This window comes from Lacerta agilis, chromosome 10 (genome assembly GCF_009819535.1).
Source record: "Lacerta agilis isolate rLacAgi1 chromosome 10, rLacAgi1.pri, whole genome shotgun sequence".
Taxonomy (NCBI): Eukaryota; Metazoa; Chordata; class Lepidosauria; order Squamata; family Lacertidae; genus Lacerta; species Lacerta agilis.
In genome coordinates, this window is record NC_046321.1 from 33650508 (window position 1) to 33668152 (window position 17645).

Genomic DNA, 17645 nt, shown 5'->3' on the forward strand with positions numbered 1-17645 from the left:
GTAACAAATGAAAAAACTGAATGTGCATCTATTCAAGTTTAGTCTCAGTCTGGTATATGAATTAGATATACAACCAACTTCTTACCTGTAGATTTGTATTTGTCAGGAGTGGTTGTGATGAATCAAAACTTGCAGAGACCTATATTATATATATGAAGGCAACAGAAGAATCAAAGGGAACACAAAAAACACCACAAAGGAAAAGGAAAAGTAGAATTAAAGAAAGTACAAGCTAGACATCTGATGAAAAGGGGAGAGCTGGGAAGAGCAGACTGCTGCATCAGGCAGGAGGAAAAAACTGATGGAATTGAACCTACTTCCCAAAAGTGTTTTCTCCTGCCTAGTGGCACATGACGAGGACACTGCCCATCCCATTGGCTCCAGCATCCCACAATGCAAATTGGAGAGCTAACTAACCACTAAAATCTAGGGGTTCTGTACTAATTCTAGCCAATGCATTCTAATGGAGAAGGGAGTTTTTTGTTTTTTGTTTGTTTTTGAGATGAGCAATTCCTGTAATTCCAATAAATTTATTGTTCTATTGTCTCTTCCTGTGGTTTCCTATTTTCCATTTTGTTTATTCTGCTTAATTAGAAGTTAAAGGACTATAATCCTAGTGATCAATGACTAAACTGATTTGTCTTACTATTTGTCTGTGTGGCAACATGTGCTGATCTTTACAAGGAAGTATTAGGAGTTCAGGATGTCTCCTCCATGCCTTCCAGGACATGTTTGAGATAAGGCTAGTATCAGGGTCAAGAAATGGGGATCTCTTTTCATATTAAGTTATGCCAACCTTTACTCATGACATGATCTACAGTAATAAACCATAGAAAAAGTTCAGATGACACACACCTATTCACAACTATGCTTAGCGATTTCTTTTGTGCTAGCTCTCCAACTGATTGTTGCTATGGCAGATCCCTGTGGTTAAGGTTAAATAACCCTTTCATCCAGGGTGTGAAACTATTTTAAAAGCTGGAAGAGTCAAAGCAAGCGAGACCAAGCTCTCCCCTGGAAAGGGAATCCTAGCATGTCCTTTCTAAAAGACCCTGCAAAGAACTCAGTGAACCTTAAGTGTAAGGGAGAATGTATTTCCTGACATATTAGGGTATGAAATCAAGTTTTTTTAAATTTACCGGGAGTCTTGGAACAAGCTTATAGATTGGAGGTAGCTTCCAGGGGACTTTCTCTCCACGGTTGAGAATGCACAGTTCATAGAAGGCATCAGAGTAAAATCCTAAATCTGTAAGTACTTTGATCTTTTTAAAAGAAAAGGTTAGTATTACACTAAATGTCCACAACAGTGACAGCTCTACAAACAAAGATTCATACACAACCAAATCAGCTTTTGTGAAGGAAATGCTATAGCTTCCAGTGGGTATACAGAGCCAGTAGTGCAATTCATTTTGTGAATTGCAGGGTTTGGACCTTAATTTTTTTTATTGGTGATGCAGTTCCTTGTCACACTTGCACATCCCCAGCTCTCAGAAGGAGATGATGCTAGCTCCTTAACTGCATCAAGCTGTCCCTTCCATGTGATCTTGGGATTCCAATGTTATTGGAGACATATGGGAAGAAGTCAGACCACTTAGGTAGCATAAAAAAGAAAAGGCCATGCCAGAAACATCATAACCAGACACTGGAAAGACCTGTCAGGAGTAAGCATAGATCAATGATACCAAGTACCGGTAGTATGGGAAACAGCCCTACTAGAAAAACTAACCAGTAACCTGAAACTGACACGGGGACAAACAGAAGAAGACACCTTCTCCCCGGTTTGGTTCCCCTTCATCACACACACAGCCCAACAAGACAATGACAAATATCTTTAGGGCAGGTTACAACAATTAAAACACAGTATTAAAACAATTTAAACAGCTTAAAATAAGGTAGGTCATAAACCTATAAACCTCAAGCACCACAAGCTTGAGAGAATCTAATTTCCCATAAAAACACAGAAGCAGACTGCAAACGTTTAAAATAACATTTTGAGCATCCTTGGAACCTTCATATTTGAGGATAAAAAGTTGTTTCATTTCACCAAAAAACAGCTCATTTCCTCCAATTAGTTATAAATTATTATTATCCAATGAAATAAATTCAGCAGTAGATAATAATTTAGTAACCAATTCACATTGAGCAATCATTGAAAAATGAATGTGTTGCTTAAATGTTATATTGTACATTACCTTGAGAATTCTTCCTTCGATACTTTTAGCTGCATTGCGACAAATTTCAGAAACCAAGTATTGATACAATGTGAATAGTGGCAAAATCTGCAAAGACACCAGAGAATTCTATTAATATTTTTTCATAGTTCATAAAACTTAATTGTATATAGCCAAAGGCTTTTGTAAGAGCTTTCAATACATACATTGAGCTTAGCAGATTCGTAGTTTATTAATTATAAATCTGTTTGTCCCTTTTTTTACCTTCTCTTGCATACAAAATTATGTACAGTCCAAAAACATAAATAGCAATGTTAAATCCTATTTAAAAATTCAAAAATATCATTAATGAAATGGGGGCAGTGGAGCCAGCAGAAAGTACATACTGGGGGTCCCCTACCCGCACCCCGTGCCAGTCAGTAGCATTTGTCTATGTGTGATTTTGCATAAGTGTGCTGCCTCTAGAACAGAACCCTCATATGAGATGCAATCATACTGTACTTCCAAGTAAACATTAATAGGATTAGGTATTCAACTAACCAAGCTGCCATAACCTTATACACTGGCTTCATGCTCCTTGAGTAGTATAAAAGTGAAACTTCAACATTTAAAAGAATTACAATGTCTTATATAACTTTATGAGAACTTACTATTAGATTCTGCTTGTTACAATGCAATTCATATATAACGTAAGTCAGGCTTGCAACAACAGTTGCGACATCAGCTCTGTAGTAATCGTGAATAGATCAATGCCAGGAATTAATATATCTGTTTCATATTGTGCAAGTCACAATCTGCTTTGGGATGTGGTAGTGAAACTCTAAAGAGGGACTGAAAATTATACAGTTATTAAAATCTTCCAAAGCTGTAAAAAACGTTTATACTCATTAAAACCACATTAATTAATGTGTAGTGCCTTCATATTAAAAACAAATTCAGATGTTAATATAGAGTAAACATTTGTTTTATTGAGTCTAGAATAAGTAGGATCATTACATTGCACAAATACGGCATGGCACACACAGGAATCTCTCTTTGCTTATTAATTAAAGTTTTAAATTACTCTTACTATCTCGATCTGAAACCAGACATAAGTCTTAAGTGGCCAGTTGGCTAGAATAAGAGTTCTCAGATGTTCTGCATCCAGGAGTCACTTGAAAGGGCTCAGGGTTACTGTGGTCCACTGGCATAGGTGTGGAGCCACTCACAAAATGCAGTGGAAGAGTTAGACATAATCAATTGGCAATGGCCGAAATAATTTCCAACTGAAAGAGGAAATTACAAATTGCTATCTTATTCCCTGCAGTGATTTCCTGTAGCAGTCAGTTCTATCATTCATCTTTCCTAAGCTGAGTGCATATGTTGGCTCTGGGGTTATCGTGACTCATCCTTCCCTTTTTAAGCAGAATTTGCCAAACCAGAGACACTTTCCTTTCTTTCCTCTCCCTCCAACATTACATGCTACAGCCAACTCCTGCTCCCCAACATGCCTATGCAAACAACAACACATTCAAGGAAGTACTGGTGTGGTGTCAGCCCAATCCAAAGGCTACAGCAGGGTAGGGTAGGTGAGTCAGAAGACACTGGGCTAGCTACAGTGCTGAAAGCCCCCTGAAAGTGGACTGAGGCCTACTTGGTGGTCCTTGCTTGGCTACAACAACCACCTTGAATCAAACTGGCTGGGATTCCTACTTCTGTCATGCCTTTTCATAGCATATTTGGTGGTAAGACAGCTCAAGACCACTCCTCATCGTACTGAAGCAGAACAATAGCAGACACAATATATGGCCTCTAGCTTCTGCAAAAGGGATAGTTTGTATATTTTGTGGGTGGGAGCAGGCCTCCCAAATTTCCTTTCTTCTTAGAAACAAAGGCAGACAGAAGCAGCAGTCAGTTTTATCGTGCCAAAGCCCTTTTGGAGCATCCTTCAATCCCCACAGATGGAATTACTAGCTCAGCTGCTCTCCTTCATAACTCAGTAGACTTGACTTGGTTTACTGTATTTTAAGTTGCTGATCATCCAAGCAAGTCAGAAATCTGCCTGTGAGCTTTCTAGACTTCAGGCTCTTCCTTGCTTCCTAGATTACCAGCAGCTTTCCTTCCTTCACTTCCAGGTGTTTCAGAACCCTATTTTTGTTGGATTAACCCACTAAAGAGTTTGTTCTGCAAACCAAGCTAGTGAGAGGCTTTCACACACTATTGAAGGCATTACTGCCAGAACAGTTATCTACTTATTGAGTGAAAATCTCAAAAACAACTTTTATCAGTTACTAGACAAGATACAAATTAAAACATATGATTACCTTGAAGAGAATGGCGGATAAAATGCAAGCTTTGGTTCTTAATTTCACATCATTCAACAATATGTACCTATGTGCAGAAGCAAAAGGGGGGGGGGGAGAACACTGTGGCTGCTTTAATGTAACCAAAATTTTGAACTTATTTCTACCTGAAAACAAAACCCTTCATGTTTACGTATTATATCAGACAATGATATAATGATCAGCAAGTACATTTTTCTACTTATATACTTTGTGTATGCTAAGTAAGATCTCTGAATGTATCGTACATATATTTGAGGGGAACATTTGACTCATAATAGACTTGTAGTTACCCCTCAGGTTCATGTTAAGGGTGGAAGAACTGGGGTAAAGAGGGATCACTGAGAAAGGGGGCTTCCTGGCAGTGGAGTCACCACAACTTACTTGGAGGGAGAGGGAAAGGGGGTGAGGTGGCGGGGAGGTCAGAGTTGTTTGAGCATATTGCCAGAGCCAATCCAGCACGCCTGTTGATGGTCTCCTGGAGTGTGTGCAGAGCATATACCTCTTCCCTCCCTCCCTCCCTGCCTGCCCTTTAGGTAAATGTTCTGGTATTTTTTTATCCCACCCTTACTTTCAGGGGGGCACGCAGGAGTATAATTTGTGTGGCTATATGTTTCAACTTGTTATTTTATATTAAATATTTTATATTTTTCTGGAAATACATATTAAATCCAAATGATAATAAAAAAAACCGACATGAAATTACAGGCAACTCCTGCTTTAGGCACATCCAAATGATTCGCGATCATGCACTCAAGCACAGCGTCAAACCTGGAAGCAGCCCCCCAATGTCATAAAGACATCATGAAAAGGGGTGGGGTGGGGCGTAGCTGGGCAAAGCGGGCTTATGCAGGCTCCACCGACGCGTGGGGGGGGGGGGCCTGGAACGGAATCCCTGCGCAAAATGAAGATTGACTGTACAAGGTAACTTGGATAGAGATGCAGTATGAATACAAACTTTGACAGCATGTTTGAATAATTTATTTATCAGTATTTCTGACTGGCTCTTTTTTAAAAAGAACTTCATTAACAATAAGAAGTATTCTATCCTTTATGATATATGCATGAATTATTCTAGGATCAGTGGATGAGAAGGTTGCATTATATACTCACTGAGCTATTTTAGCTGCTAAGATTGCTCCTTGTAAGCAACCCCAAATTCCACCCCGAGAAACAAATTTCTCACAGTAACCTTGAGAGCTATTTGCCAAGTTGCCAGTGGCATTCTCTGACAAGCCATCTAACTTGTGCCAATGATTAAGTGCATCAACTATTTTCAGGACTCCATCAAGGCCTTGACACCAGCATTTGAAAGCAGCTCTGAAAAACATTTAAAAATATCCAGTGTTTCACTGACATTTATTAAATTGCAAGATAATGAAAATATTTTATTTGGCATCACACCCTCAAGCGCAGATGTAACAGGTTAATGAAATGCAGTGTGAACTGCAAAAACTGGAAAATTAAACACAAGAGGCATATTTTTTCCAATCACTCTTCCTATACCTTGGTTTGCAACTTTAAAAAAAATAAATTTAAGGAGGGACACACCACACACACACACACACACACACACACTATCCTCCAAGTGGTGCAGCAATAAAACTGCCAGTATGTTTGCAAAGCTAAGCAGGGTCTGGTCTGGTTTCAAATTGGATGGGTACCACGTGTTGAGATTGTGCAATGCAGATTGGACTAGATGGCCCTCAAGGTCCCTGCCAACTCCATGATGTCTGTGTTTTTAAGTGACATGGCCAGGAAACCCAGGCATAAAATGCCCCACATCAATCAGAGGTGTCATTGCCTCCCATAAATAGTAAAATTGGCAGGTGACTACATGATTTCCCTCTCTTTTTTCAGAACAGTGGGACAATCTACACAGGGATACTGAAAAGCAGTTGCTTCCCAGGTAGGAACTAAGGAAACCTACACAGAATTCCAAAGCAAATGCATCATGCCCATAATGTTGGTTGGAAGGGGCTATAGCTGGAAGAGATCCGATTGCCCTGCAGTGTTGCTTACACCGAATACTTCAGGTCAGGCTCAGAATGGGCTAAAGGTATTGTCCATTGATTAATCCCAACACTTGGACTCTGGAAGTAGTATAGAACAATCTTGCAGTGTAGGCCATTGTCAAACCCTGTTGCAAGGAAGGGGACTGTACTGAGCAAGGATGCTTTATAGGAGGCCTGCAATGTTGTATACAGTAATATTGTAAGATAGATGCCCTCCACACCTCTCAGGTTGCAGCAAATATTTATCTACTTAAACTGCACACACAGAGACATTTTCCCAGGCCAAATCCAACACTCAACTGCATACAGAAGCCTCACACCCCATTGACATGCATGCATACCACTTGCACTTTTAAAAGTACAGTTGCAGCTACCTGATGTGTAGTTTTCCATTGCCTAGTGAAAGGTCAGCAGCGTGGGTTGATGGCTCCACCTAGTGATCCAAAGGCAGGCAGCAACTTTTTGGGAGTCAGGACTTTCAACAGGCATTCAGCTCTAGGACTCACCAAGCTTGACAGCCAGGAGTGTAAGGGCAGAAAGAAAACATACTACCTCCCAATGTCAATGTGACTTGTGCTAATAACAAGAATCCTGCAGCCAACCCAACTGGGGCAGGGTCTGCTGACCTTTCATTAGGAATGAAAAACTACACTTCAAGCAGTGCAACTGTATTCCCCCCCCCAAAAAAAAAAAAAAAATTCCAGTGAAAGATCAGCAGAGTGGGATGCTAATCTTCCTAGGGTGGGAGTACGGATGCTAGAGGTTGTGGCAGGAGGACCTGCCAAATGCTGAATTCATAGCATCCTGGCAGTAGTGCCTGGTGAAGGTACTCGGTGCTGCCCAAGTAGCTGCCTGGCAGAGGGTGAGAGAAGGAAAAAACAGCTATGGAGTGAAGGGAACCAGAGGGGAATGTGCCCATGGGGAAGGAGGACTATTACTAATTCCCTACAACAGACGAGGAAAGGTTTAGAAGAAATTCAGAGAGAAGTAACTGAAAGATGAGCAAGAGCGATAATGACTGGCTGCACTTCAACCAAAGGCAGGAGCAGAACTGGATGCATGCTGGGAATCCTGCCTCCCCAAAGGTTGCTGCCTGCCTTCTGGCCACTCTGCTGACCTTCCACTGGAAATGGGAAAATGTTAAAACTAAAACCAAATGCATATTAAATTAAAGTAGGGGCGCTTTCCTTAAAAGCTAACTTTTGTGTTGTTGTTTTTTCAGTTCATACAATCACAGTTTATTTAGTTATTGGGGGGGGAAACAACCCTGTTTATTACAATTCCATTTAAAAATACCAAAGCTGTTTATAACAATTATAAACCACATAAAAATAAAAACCGATCACTAGCTGACTGTTATGTAAATGTTTTTCTTATTTTCCTCTGAAATACCCACTTGACTCAAGCAACATGTGCAGCTGCAGGTTGGGACTGAAGTACCTGCTCCAAGTGCTTCCTATCAGAAGGTGGAAAGAAGGGCTGTAAAGCCCTTCACCACTCTTACCAGGGATATGATGCAAACACAAGCAAGCATATGTCAGTAACACTGCACACACTTAAATATACAACCTTCTCTCAATCAAAACAAGCCCCTAGACTTCAGTTAGAAGTCTTTAGCTATGCTTTAGCTAATTATGCATTAAAACTGAAAATTTAAGGACAGTTTTCATTTTATATCTGTTGCACTATAGATACCTTTTGTTTCCTGTATAAAAGTGAATATTTCCGAGTTCACTGAAAGCCTGCACCATGAGGTCTTGCTGATTATTTTTTGAAGAGCCTCTGTTTTTCATTGGTTGAAGGAGAATTAAATATATATATATTAATATACACTTAATATATTTATGTAAATCAACTTATAGGAATTCAGAAATAAATTATTATCCTAAATAATATTATTCATGTATTTCACTTATGAATCCCCATAAAAATCCCGAAACCATTTAACAATAAATCAGGGGATGGGGAGCTAACTTAGGATCTCAGTAGAAAACAAAACATATGGGCACATCATGAGATAGACTATATGCCACCAAAATTTGTGGACACATACTTGTAAGTATATATCTTTACATATATCTGTATATATATCTGTAAGGGGGGGGCTAAACAAATTATAATCTTACCAAGAGTTTGCTCATATGAAGAGATGACTACTGACAGTTTTTGACCGGGGAATGGAGCTGCCTTGAACCAAACTAATGCTAGTAAAAGTTTCATTAGAAAGATCAGGTGGTTCTGGCTCATATGTGAAGTCAGCCCCCAGCATAAATTCCACTTTTCCATGTAAAGATGCCTTCATTGTTGTGTCTAATCTTCCACACTCTAGATTAGAAAGTGATCAATATACTGAATATACTCTATCCAAAAGATTTTGATTCTGGTGGCAATTAATTGTAGAAAAAAGATTAATTTCAAAGGTAATGCTCTGTAATTCCAGGGGGGTGCTTATTTACACTTTCTAGCCCACACAAAGAATGGCTGCAAATACTGAATCTTTATAAATTCTACAAACGTAGAATTAAAATTAATTTGCCAAAGATATTCACATTTAAGGCTGGTGCAGATGTAAGAAATATTGGTCCTCAACTAGATAACCATGTAGTAGTTATATCACCAAATTCATAACTTCTTGTATGCATATAAAAAGCACCTGCATTAATAATTATCTTCTGTTTCACACTAAGCTTTCCAATATTTGACTTCTTAAAGTAAATCAAATGTACACACAATCTTGTTGTTAACCAACAGATGTTATAGCAATTACTCACCTTGTGTGTGAGCAAGAAATAATGCAAGCAATTTCCTGCTATATTTAATAGATCTACTGTGGTATTTTGCTTTTTCCAGGCTTTCACTGAAACACTGCAGTGCATCTGACACATCCAAAGGAACAGAAACCAGTGCTCTTCCTTGATCCGCATCTTAATTGAAGCAATAAATATATTAAAAATTAAATATGGATCTTTCCTTTCTTATACAGCAAAGGTTTTAAATGCTTCAATGTTTTTGTTTCACATTTGAAAACATGGGTCTGAAACAGACAACAAGCACAATTTGCTTTAACACTGGTGAAAGGGTACAACTTATTTCCTCAAATCAGAAGAGAGGTGTGTCAGGCCTTGGCCAAACTCCAAGACAGGCCACAGCTGAAGAGTCTGATTCAAGTGCAGGCATGCCAAAGACCACAGGTGTCATGCTGACATGACTGAAGGCTAAAAGACCAGATTCTAGATCAAGTATAAAATAAGGACAAGGAGTTTGTGACACAGTTTGCATATAGCGCTATGCCCAACCATGGCTTGGTGTGAATGAGAAAATGTGTGGATTCTGAAGTAAATGATCATAGCTGCAGCACTTCTCACTCAGTCCTGCTGATGCTACACATACGGGGATCAGCCGTGGTTTGTCTTAGCTTAATGGCTAAACCCAATTTAATGATATGTCTTTCTCAGACAAATTTCAAGCAATTAACCCTAGAACAAACCTTGGTTCCAGCTGATGGTTTTTCTGGAGTGAGGAAAAACAACAAGCCTGGGTTTGGACATAATACCAAGCCGAGCCATGGCTTAGTCATGGGTAGCATGGCCAGGACCGGTGCTAGGGCTTCTTGCACCCTAGGCGAGCCCACCTTCTGGCGCCCCCCCCCCCGCCAAAGCCTGCTTTAGCGGGAGGTGGGGGTGGTGGAGAGGCAAGCAGCAGTTTCTCCGCTGTAGCGGAGAAGCTGCTGCTCGCCCATCCTGCCCCCCGCCAAAGCCTGCTTTAGCGGGAGCCGGGGGTGGTATAGGGGGGCAAGCAGCACCTCTCCGCTACAGCGGAGAAGCTGCTGCTATCCCTTCCCCGTCCCCCAAGCCTGGGCAGTGCCCCCTACATTTTGGCGCCCTAGGCAATTGCCTAGTTCACCTTAATGGATGCGCCGGCCCTGAGCATGGCAGCAGAAGAACCAGGAGAGGAGCAAAGTGACTGCCATAGTTTAGCTTAGTAATAATGTGAATGGGCACTGTGTGGCTATTCAATGGGATGAGTTAAACAGATTGAGGAACTAAGTCTGGACCAACATTTGCGTGTCAAGACCCCAAGGCCTCTCCTTTATGTTGAATAATAACATGTGGGCAGCATATTTTAGGTTAATGGGCAAAATTTAGGCCACAACTTTATTGGTTACATAATGTGAGTGGCATTGGCTTAGGCATTGGAACTGAACCGACTATATCTGACTCCTGCCCGCCTGCAGGAAGTCTCACAAGGGTTAACCACCAGTAGGGGGAGCTTCTTGATGCACATCAACTGGAAGCTCCCCCTAGAGGGCGTCAGACAGGAACCACGACCACCGGATTCCTTTAACAGAATACCCTTTAGTATGGAGGGGCAGGTGATGGCCACACCTCCACTCTCCCAAACAAGGTTTTACCAATGCCTAACCACCACTCAAGCTGGAACAAGAGGGAGATCCCCTTGCCACGCTGCGGTTTAAAAGGGGTAAGCCAGACACCCCTGCTGACTGGATTGGCTGGCTGGGGGCCATGACGCGGGGCTTCGCCAGCCCCCGCTGTGTGTGGAGGCCACGTGATCTGACCGCAACACCATCCCACTCAGAAGTGGAACAGCTTTACAGAACACCACCAAGTCCCCTTTTTGCTCCTCAGATCAGAATGAGTAAGGAACAGTATCCTTTCTGGCTGTTAAATGGGTGGCACTACAGTACAGCCAGCTGTCCCAGAGGTTTAGCAAGGGAGGAGCCAGGAGCTTCTTGCCTGAATCCGCAGTTTAGGTCCCTTGGCATCTAACAAGACCAATCCTAGCTCTGCCATATTAATAGTAACTTGTACCTCTACACCAGTTGTTTTCCTCATCAGCAAAATAAAATCATATCATTCAAGAAGTTAACTAGGGTGAGGTGAAGGGCTCCTTTTAAACTGGATCAGCAAGAGCTGCAGCAAAAGTACACAAATTCTAATTCAGAAGGGAGAAGACAGAATGGAAGTAGACTCATCTGCCTCTTCAATGAAAGGTCCCTGCAGCTCCATCAAAAAATCAAGATCCAGTATCACAGGAAAACAGAACAGAAGATGGTAAATATCCTCTTTCTCACAAAAATGGCTGATTGCCTCTGACTGAGGCATGGCTATTTAGACATAGCATAAAAATATTGCCATAGTACTCCAAAAGGACATGAACAGAAAACCTTCTGAAGATAAAAAGGACTTATATATCAGTATGTGCTCTGACCTTTACTATCAAATCCATCCTCATCAGTTGTTTCATTACATTTGGCAGCAGCATGCAGCTTTATCGCAACAAAGTCTCTACAGCGCACCTAAGAGAAAAATGTTTTCCACAATGTAACATCTACTGGCAATGTTTTCGAAATAATGTGACTAAACTCAGATTTTTATGTCAACGTTTGGTTACCTAAAACTTGATTTCTGAAAATGCTGAAATTTCCTTGCCGAGAAATAATTTAGATGTGCAAACAATCAAAACTAATGTTCACCATCTTTAACTGATACTCTTCAAAATGAGGGTCTGTGCATTGTGGTGCCCTTGAAATGGTGTTATCTCTCCCATCAACATTGACCATGATGGCTTAGGCTGATGGGAATTGTTGTCCAAAAGCATCTAGAGGTCACCAGGTTGGATACCATTGCTACAGAGCAATGTAAAAATATTACCCAGGACTTTGGCTAAATAAATAGTCTATGACCTTTTAAACTGTGTGTGTTGGGGAGGGGTAGTTTTTGTTTTTTGCTGTTAACTTCCCTGTGATCCTCAGATTAAGGGCAGTATAGAAATTTGTTTCCTACCTATCTTCCACCATAAAGTCACATATCTTTGCCCTGGTCTTTGACACCTGAGATGTATTCGGGACCCATCGTATTTTTGGTGACTGCGTTTTTTTGTTTTTTTAATGTTGTATTTTAAATTGTTGCAGACCCCCCCACTCCCTCCCAGAACTTTAGAAGGAAGGGACATGTGGAAATGTTGTCTGCCTCCAAGTTATTCACATGTAGGACTCAAAGTAAGCACATCTAAAAACATTTCACCTTGCTTCCAGTATCAGTAACAAGATATTTGAATTTAGGGCATGAGCTAGTAGAGTCACGGATTTGTGCTCTTTCCTGCAGTTGTCTCTGAGCATATACCAACAGTGGAATCAATTGCTCTGTATATCTCTCACTAGAAAAATCAGATAGATTTCAAAATTAAAAACTGCTAACATTTTATTTCTTTAAAAAAACCACAACATTTTCCCCTTCCAAAATAGCACCTATGTTACTTACTGTGTAATTGTGTTGAACTGCATGGCTATGTATACTAGTGATTCCCACTTCTTCAAAAAAAATAGAAGTTCAATAGTTCGCAGAACCAAATTACGTACTCCTTGCAAATCAACAACACAGATATCATCAAATGGATATTCAAACGAAAAGTTAGAACCGCCTTCATCTTGAGCTATGCCGCCTACACAGCTTGGAACACAGAAATCTCCTTCAGCTTCAACAATCTATAAATTCAAAACAGAGAGTAGTAAAGCAAGGATTCCAAATAGCTTTTATCAAGTCCCAGTTTCAGATATTCAGGCCACACACTTCATGTGCTGGGTTCTTTTGTGCTTCATAAATGTTCTGCAAATGAACCAGGTTTTTCTTTTCCTCAAAAATCTATTCAACTAACCTTTCTGGATATGGAACATCAGAGGTGCTCAATGCCGTAGTATCCTCCAGATGTTCTTGGGCTGCAACTCCCATCAGCCCCAGCCAGTGTGGCCAGTGGTCAGGGATGGGGCTTGTAGCCAAACATCTGGAGGGCACAACACTGAATACTCCTGTGCTCGATTCCCCTGTGCTGCACAGTTGCACCATTTGTTTGTTTCTTTGTTTTGTTTATAGCCACCCCTCCTCCAAAAGGCACTCTGGGCAGCAAAATACAAGAGATAAAATATTTTAAAAATCTTGTATTCTGTCATCTGATGTACAGAAGTATATATCCTTTAGAACATCCAGTCTTCTTACCAAGGCTCTACAAATTCGTGTAACAAAATTTAAAGGGAGTATGGGAAATGATTTATCCTCTAAAAAGGTTGGGGAGTAGAAATGTAAACCACTATTAGTAGCAGCATTGTTGTTGTTATTTTTATGCGTGTAATGGCTGTTTGCTAAAACTGAACTGAATCTTAATAACAATTCCAATGCAGCTATAGACTGGGAAAGACCTCAACTCAACAGTCTTGTTTAAGGAGGAAGTCTTCAATAGATGCCAAAAAGACAACACTCATACCACCAAGCTGATATTCAAGAAAATTCTGAAGGGTAGTTGACACAACACTAATGGCCTGATTTCTACATTGTGCAGCACTGACCTCCTGATAAGATGTATGCAGAAGGTCCTCACCTGCAGAGAGCAGCAATCAATTTGTTATATAAGGGGTGAGATGATATTTCAGGTTTTACACTTACACAAGTACATGCACCATTTATTATGGTGGATGATGAAGTCTTTGGATTTGGATTGGGCTATTCCTCTCCCACCTAATAAATTTACAATTCAGGTAAGACCTATCATTCTTTTTAATATCCCAAACTACATTGTTTCCAATTCATCGTAATACAACACTCAATACATTTTATATCATTTTAGAAAACAGAAGTTGAAAAATACCAATGTGTGATTTGAATTATGTGTTTGTTCTTGTTTTTATTTTGTATTTTTGTTTTGTGAATTGCCCTGGCATCTGCGCATGAAGGGTGGTATACAAATAAATAATAATAATAATAATAATAATAATAATAATAATAATAATAATAATTTGGAACATGTGATGACCAGTTTGAACATTTGATTAAAGCAAGCAAGTCTAACCCACAGTCCAAGCCACAGGAAGTGACCCATCAACCCCTTTAGCTCTATCTTCCAAACTGATTGGAAGATAAAGCATTTTCCTTGCTCTTTAGAGAGTGATCTGTCTGCTCTTTAGAGATAAAGAAGTGGCAGAAATATATTTTATCTGCAATCCTGGCGCTAAGCGCCACAGTGCTAAGATTGGAAATGAAGTCCTTAGCCTGCTCTTTAAAAGGCAGCATTTCTACCTCTAGAATAAAAAGAATGACCTCTGCAGCATTTTCAGCCACACCCACCCCAGCACTGGAATGAGTGTGCTGAAAATGCTCTCTCTCTCTCTCTCTCTCTCTCTCTCTCTCTCTCTCTCTGTGTGTGTGTGTGTGTGTGTAGGTGTCTTTATGCATGAGTATATTATGAGTAGTGATTTCATGTCTGGTGAGTTTGTGCAATGTACATGTATACTGCATGTACATGGTGAATGTGCAAATGTGGCAAGTATGAGTGAGTGGTCTTTATGTATGTATGTGCAATATGTATATGCACACATATATACCAACCACATCAACCACTGGGATGCAAACCTCAAAGGGGTGGCTATCCATCAATGTGCCCCCCCCCAAAAAAAAAGATTAGCTAGCCCTGTTTAATGTTTGTGTTTTTAGAAGTATTGTTGTAATATAAATTGTACACTGGATAGTAGTTGAAAGGTTTAAATAAGCACAAGAACACAAAAGAAATTCTTTTAGTAAAAATACATTTATTTATTTTTGCTGCTTGTAAATCAGAAACAAAGCTTAATACTATATGCAGACAACCACAATAAAATATATTTACCTTAACAGAATCAGTAGCCTGCAGATCAACCACCATATCAAGCAACATATCTGATGCCATGTAATATGGCCGCCAAATGGTGTCATGGAACAACTCCTTGGTAATAGGAAATGGTGCATGAAAAGATTGTGAATGTCTAATAATTGACTGCACTTCCTGAGTATAGGTCCAAAGGTCTCTGCACACATTCTGAAGCAACGTCCAGTGGCCACCACGGTAGGCTAAAACCTGGATGGTAAAGTGTCAGATACAAGTCTGATGAGTGGAGTATGGAAATTTCTCAGTGGTGTCAGCATTAAAACACAAACCATTGTTTTCAGTTACAAAAAGCTTCAGTTGCACAATCCCACTGAATGAATGGAGTGAAACTTACTTTCAAGCTAGAGATTGTACTGTGGCTCTGTATTTCCCACAACAGCTATATTGCTATATTACCTACAATTACTACTGAAACACAAATATTTTGCCCTATCTCTACATAACACTACCATTCATTATCATATTACCGCATTTATTTGTGCATTGGACGAGGTTTTTTGACTCAAAAATCATGTCAAAAAACTGGGGTCATCCAATACACGGATAGTGGCATGGGGGCAGGGGGAGAAGCGGTGTGCCGCTGGGCTGGTGGGAGCATGGCTTCCCCCAGCAAGCGGGGAGTGACAAGGGGGGTGTTTCCTGGCCATAGCTGCAAGGAGGGGGAGAAGCTGCGCACTGCCAGCCAGCTCGTTGGCGGGAACGCAACTTGCCCTGATGCCACTGCACCAGCGGGCGCTCCCTTGGGCGTTTCCCACATGTGGTGGCATTGGGGGAGGTGGCGCTCCTGCAACCAGATGGCTGGCGGGAGCACCACTTCCCCCATGCCACTGCGCGTGGGAAATGATCTAGGGAGTGTTTCCTGCCTGCAGCTGCGTGGGGGGAGAGACTCAACAACTTTGGGTCATCTCCCCTCATTTTCTTAAAACTGAGTTCCCAAAAATGGGGAGGGGGTCTTATACATTGGGGTGTCTTATAGATGGAAAAATACGGTAACTACTTCTTCATTCTTACTTTTCAATAAAGAAAAAAGGATACAAACTGCCCTCTATAGCATGCAGACTACTCTACTGAACTCTCAGGCAGCTTAGAACACAAAAATATCAAATTCATACACAGGAAAATAACTGAGAGGAGGGAAGTTGGCTATTGCTGGAAAGAAATGACAGAAAATAAAAGGCAATAAATAGAGAGAGCAAAGGTGTGCATGTTACCCTTTTATAGCCAAGCAGCCAGACAGTGATTAAAACTACAGCTTTCTGATAATCTTTGTTAGCCATTTCAAGATATATTCATAAAATCTATTCATATTGTACTGATGTTTTTCCACTTGTACATTCCCTAGCTATAATTTCTAACATATTTCCATGCTGCTGATCTAATGCATGTGAAGTGGTGACATTCATTATGAATGCGGCTTCACTTTGTGCAACATAATCATTACAGAAATGAGGTTCTGAGCCTACATGGTATTAGGCTGTGCTCAGTAGAACAGCATGTGCTTAGGAAGCTGGACAAGTCCCTTCTGAGTAGAGGTTTGGGCTTTATAGCACTGTGTACTGTACTCCCTGAGGGGGCCATTCAGAAAACACAGCACAATCCAATATAAGATTGCATTTACCCTATTATTTATGAATGTATTCATTTACTTAAAGCAAAAGGCAACAAAGTTCTACCTACTGCAAAATAATTCTGGTGTTGCCTTTTAAAGGGTTTTAGTAAATACAATACAATAAGAGAAGCCAAGAAAATGAATTCTTCTGATTCCTATTTTAGAAAGTATGCACCGGATAATACTTCCAGCTAGGAAAAAGCTCACGCTGGTCTGAAAGCTGGCATCTAGCAACAGGCTACCCAGAAACTCATTATTGGCCTTCCACTTCCTCTAGCGTGAAAATGCTTGGGAGTGTTCTCTGTGTTTGCTAAAGGGCTTCTTGCTGTCTTTCTGACTTCTTTCAGAGATATGTGGGATATGTCCAATGCTACAAGGCTCCCCAGCCTGATTAAATATGGTGGCCACTAGCCATAGTTCTGGACAGCACTGCCACCTAGGACCACTGTTATTGTTTGCACATCACAGAAAAATGTTCTTTGCATGTCAAAATTGTGTTTCCCCTGCTGGAATATGAAAAGGAGGTTTGGGTATTCATGGCTGTTTTCACCGAAGTATTTGAGGAAGGATCAAATGGTTTTTGAAGTTATAGTGGGACTCCCTCACTGGAAAAGAAAATGTGTGCAAAGGTTTATGTGTCACGTAACAAACACTTTCCTCAATTGATTATTAGGAAAAGAAAAGAGGTAAAATATAAATTAGAGCTAAAAAGCCTTCTAAGTCATCTCTTGGAGGATTCTTGTCCTACCTGACAAAAGGAGTGGGTTAAGAAGCAAAAAGGTGACAAAAGTGAGTGAATGACAGATGGGCTGCTGCC

General features: G+C 40.5%; 1 protein-coding gene across 1 annotated transcript in view; it reads right to left on the minus strand.

Moving 5' to 3' along the window:
• CFAP54 (cilia and flagella associated protein 54) overlaps positions 1–17645 on the minus strand; it is a 99170-nt gene that overhangs the window by 22128 nt on the left and 59397 nt on the right. Inside the window, 16 exon segments of the mRNA XM_033161388.1 lie at positions 86–139; positions 1140–1262; positions 2193–2279; positions 2822–2910; positions 2913–2957; positions 2960–3002; positions 4475–4541; positions 5606–5812; positions 8203–8287; positions 8634–8673; positions 8675–8832; positions 9279–9431; positions 11737–11824; positions 12552–12684; positions 12789–13012; positions 15181–15408. Coding sequence (XP_033017279.1) covers positions 86–139; positions 1140–1262; positions 2193–2279; positions 2822–2910; positions 2913–2957; positions 2960–3002; positions 4475–4541; positions 5606–5812; positions 8203–8287; positions 8634–8673; positions 8675–8832; positions 9279–9431; positions 11737–11824; positions 12552–12684; positions 12789–13012; positions 15181–15408 — 1824 coding nt within the window.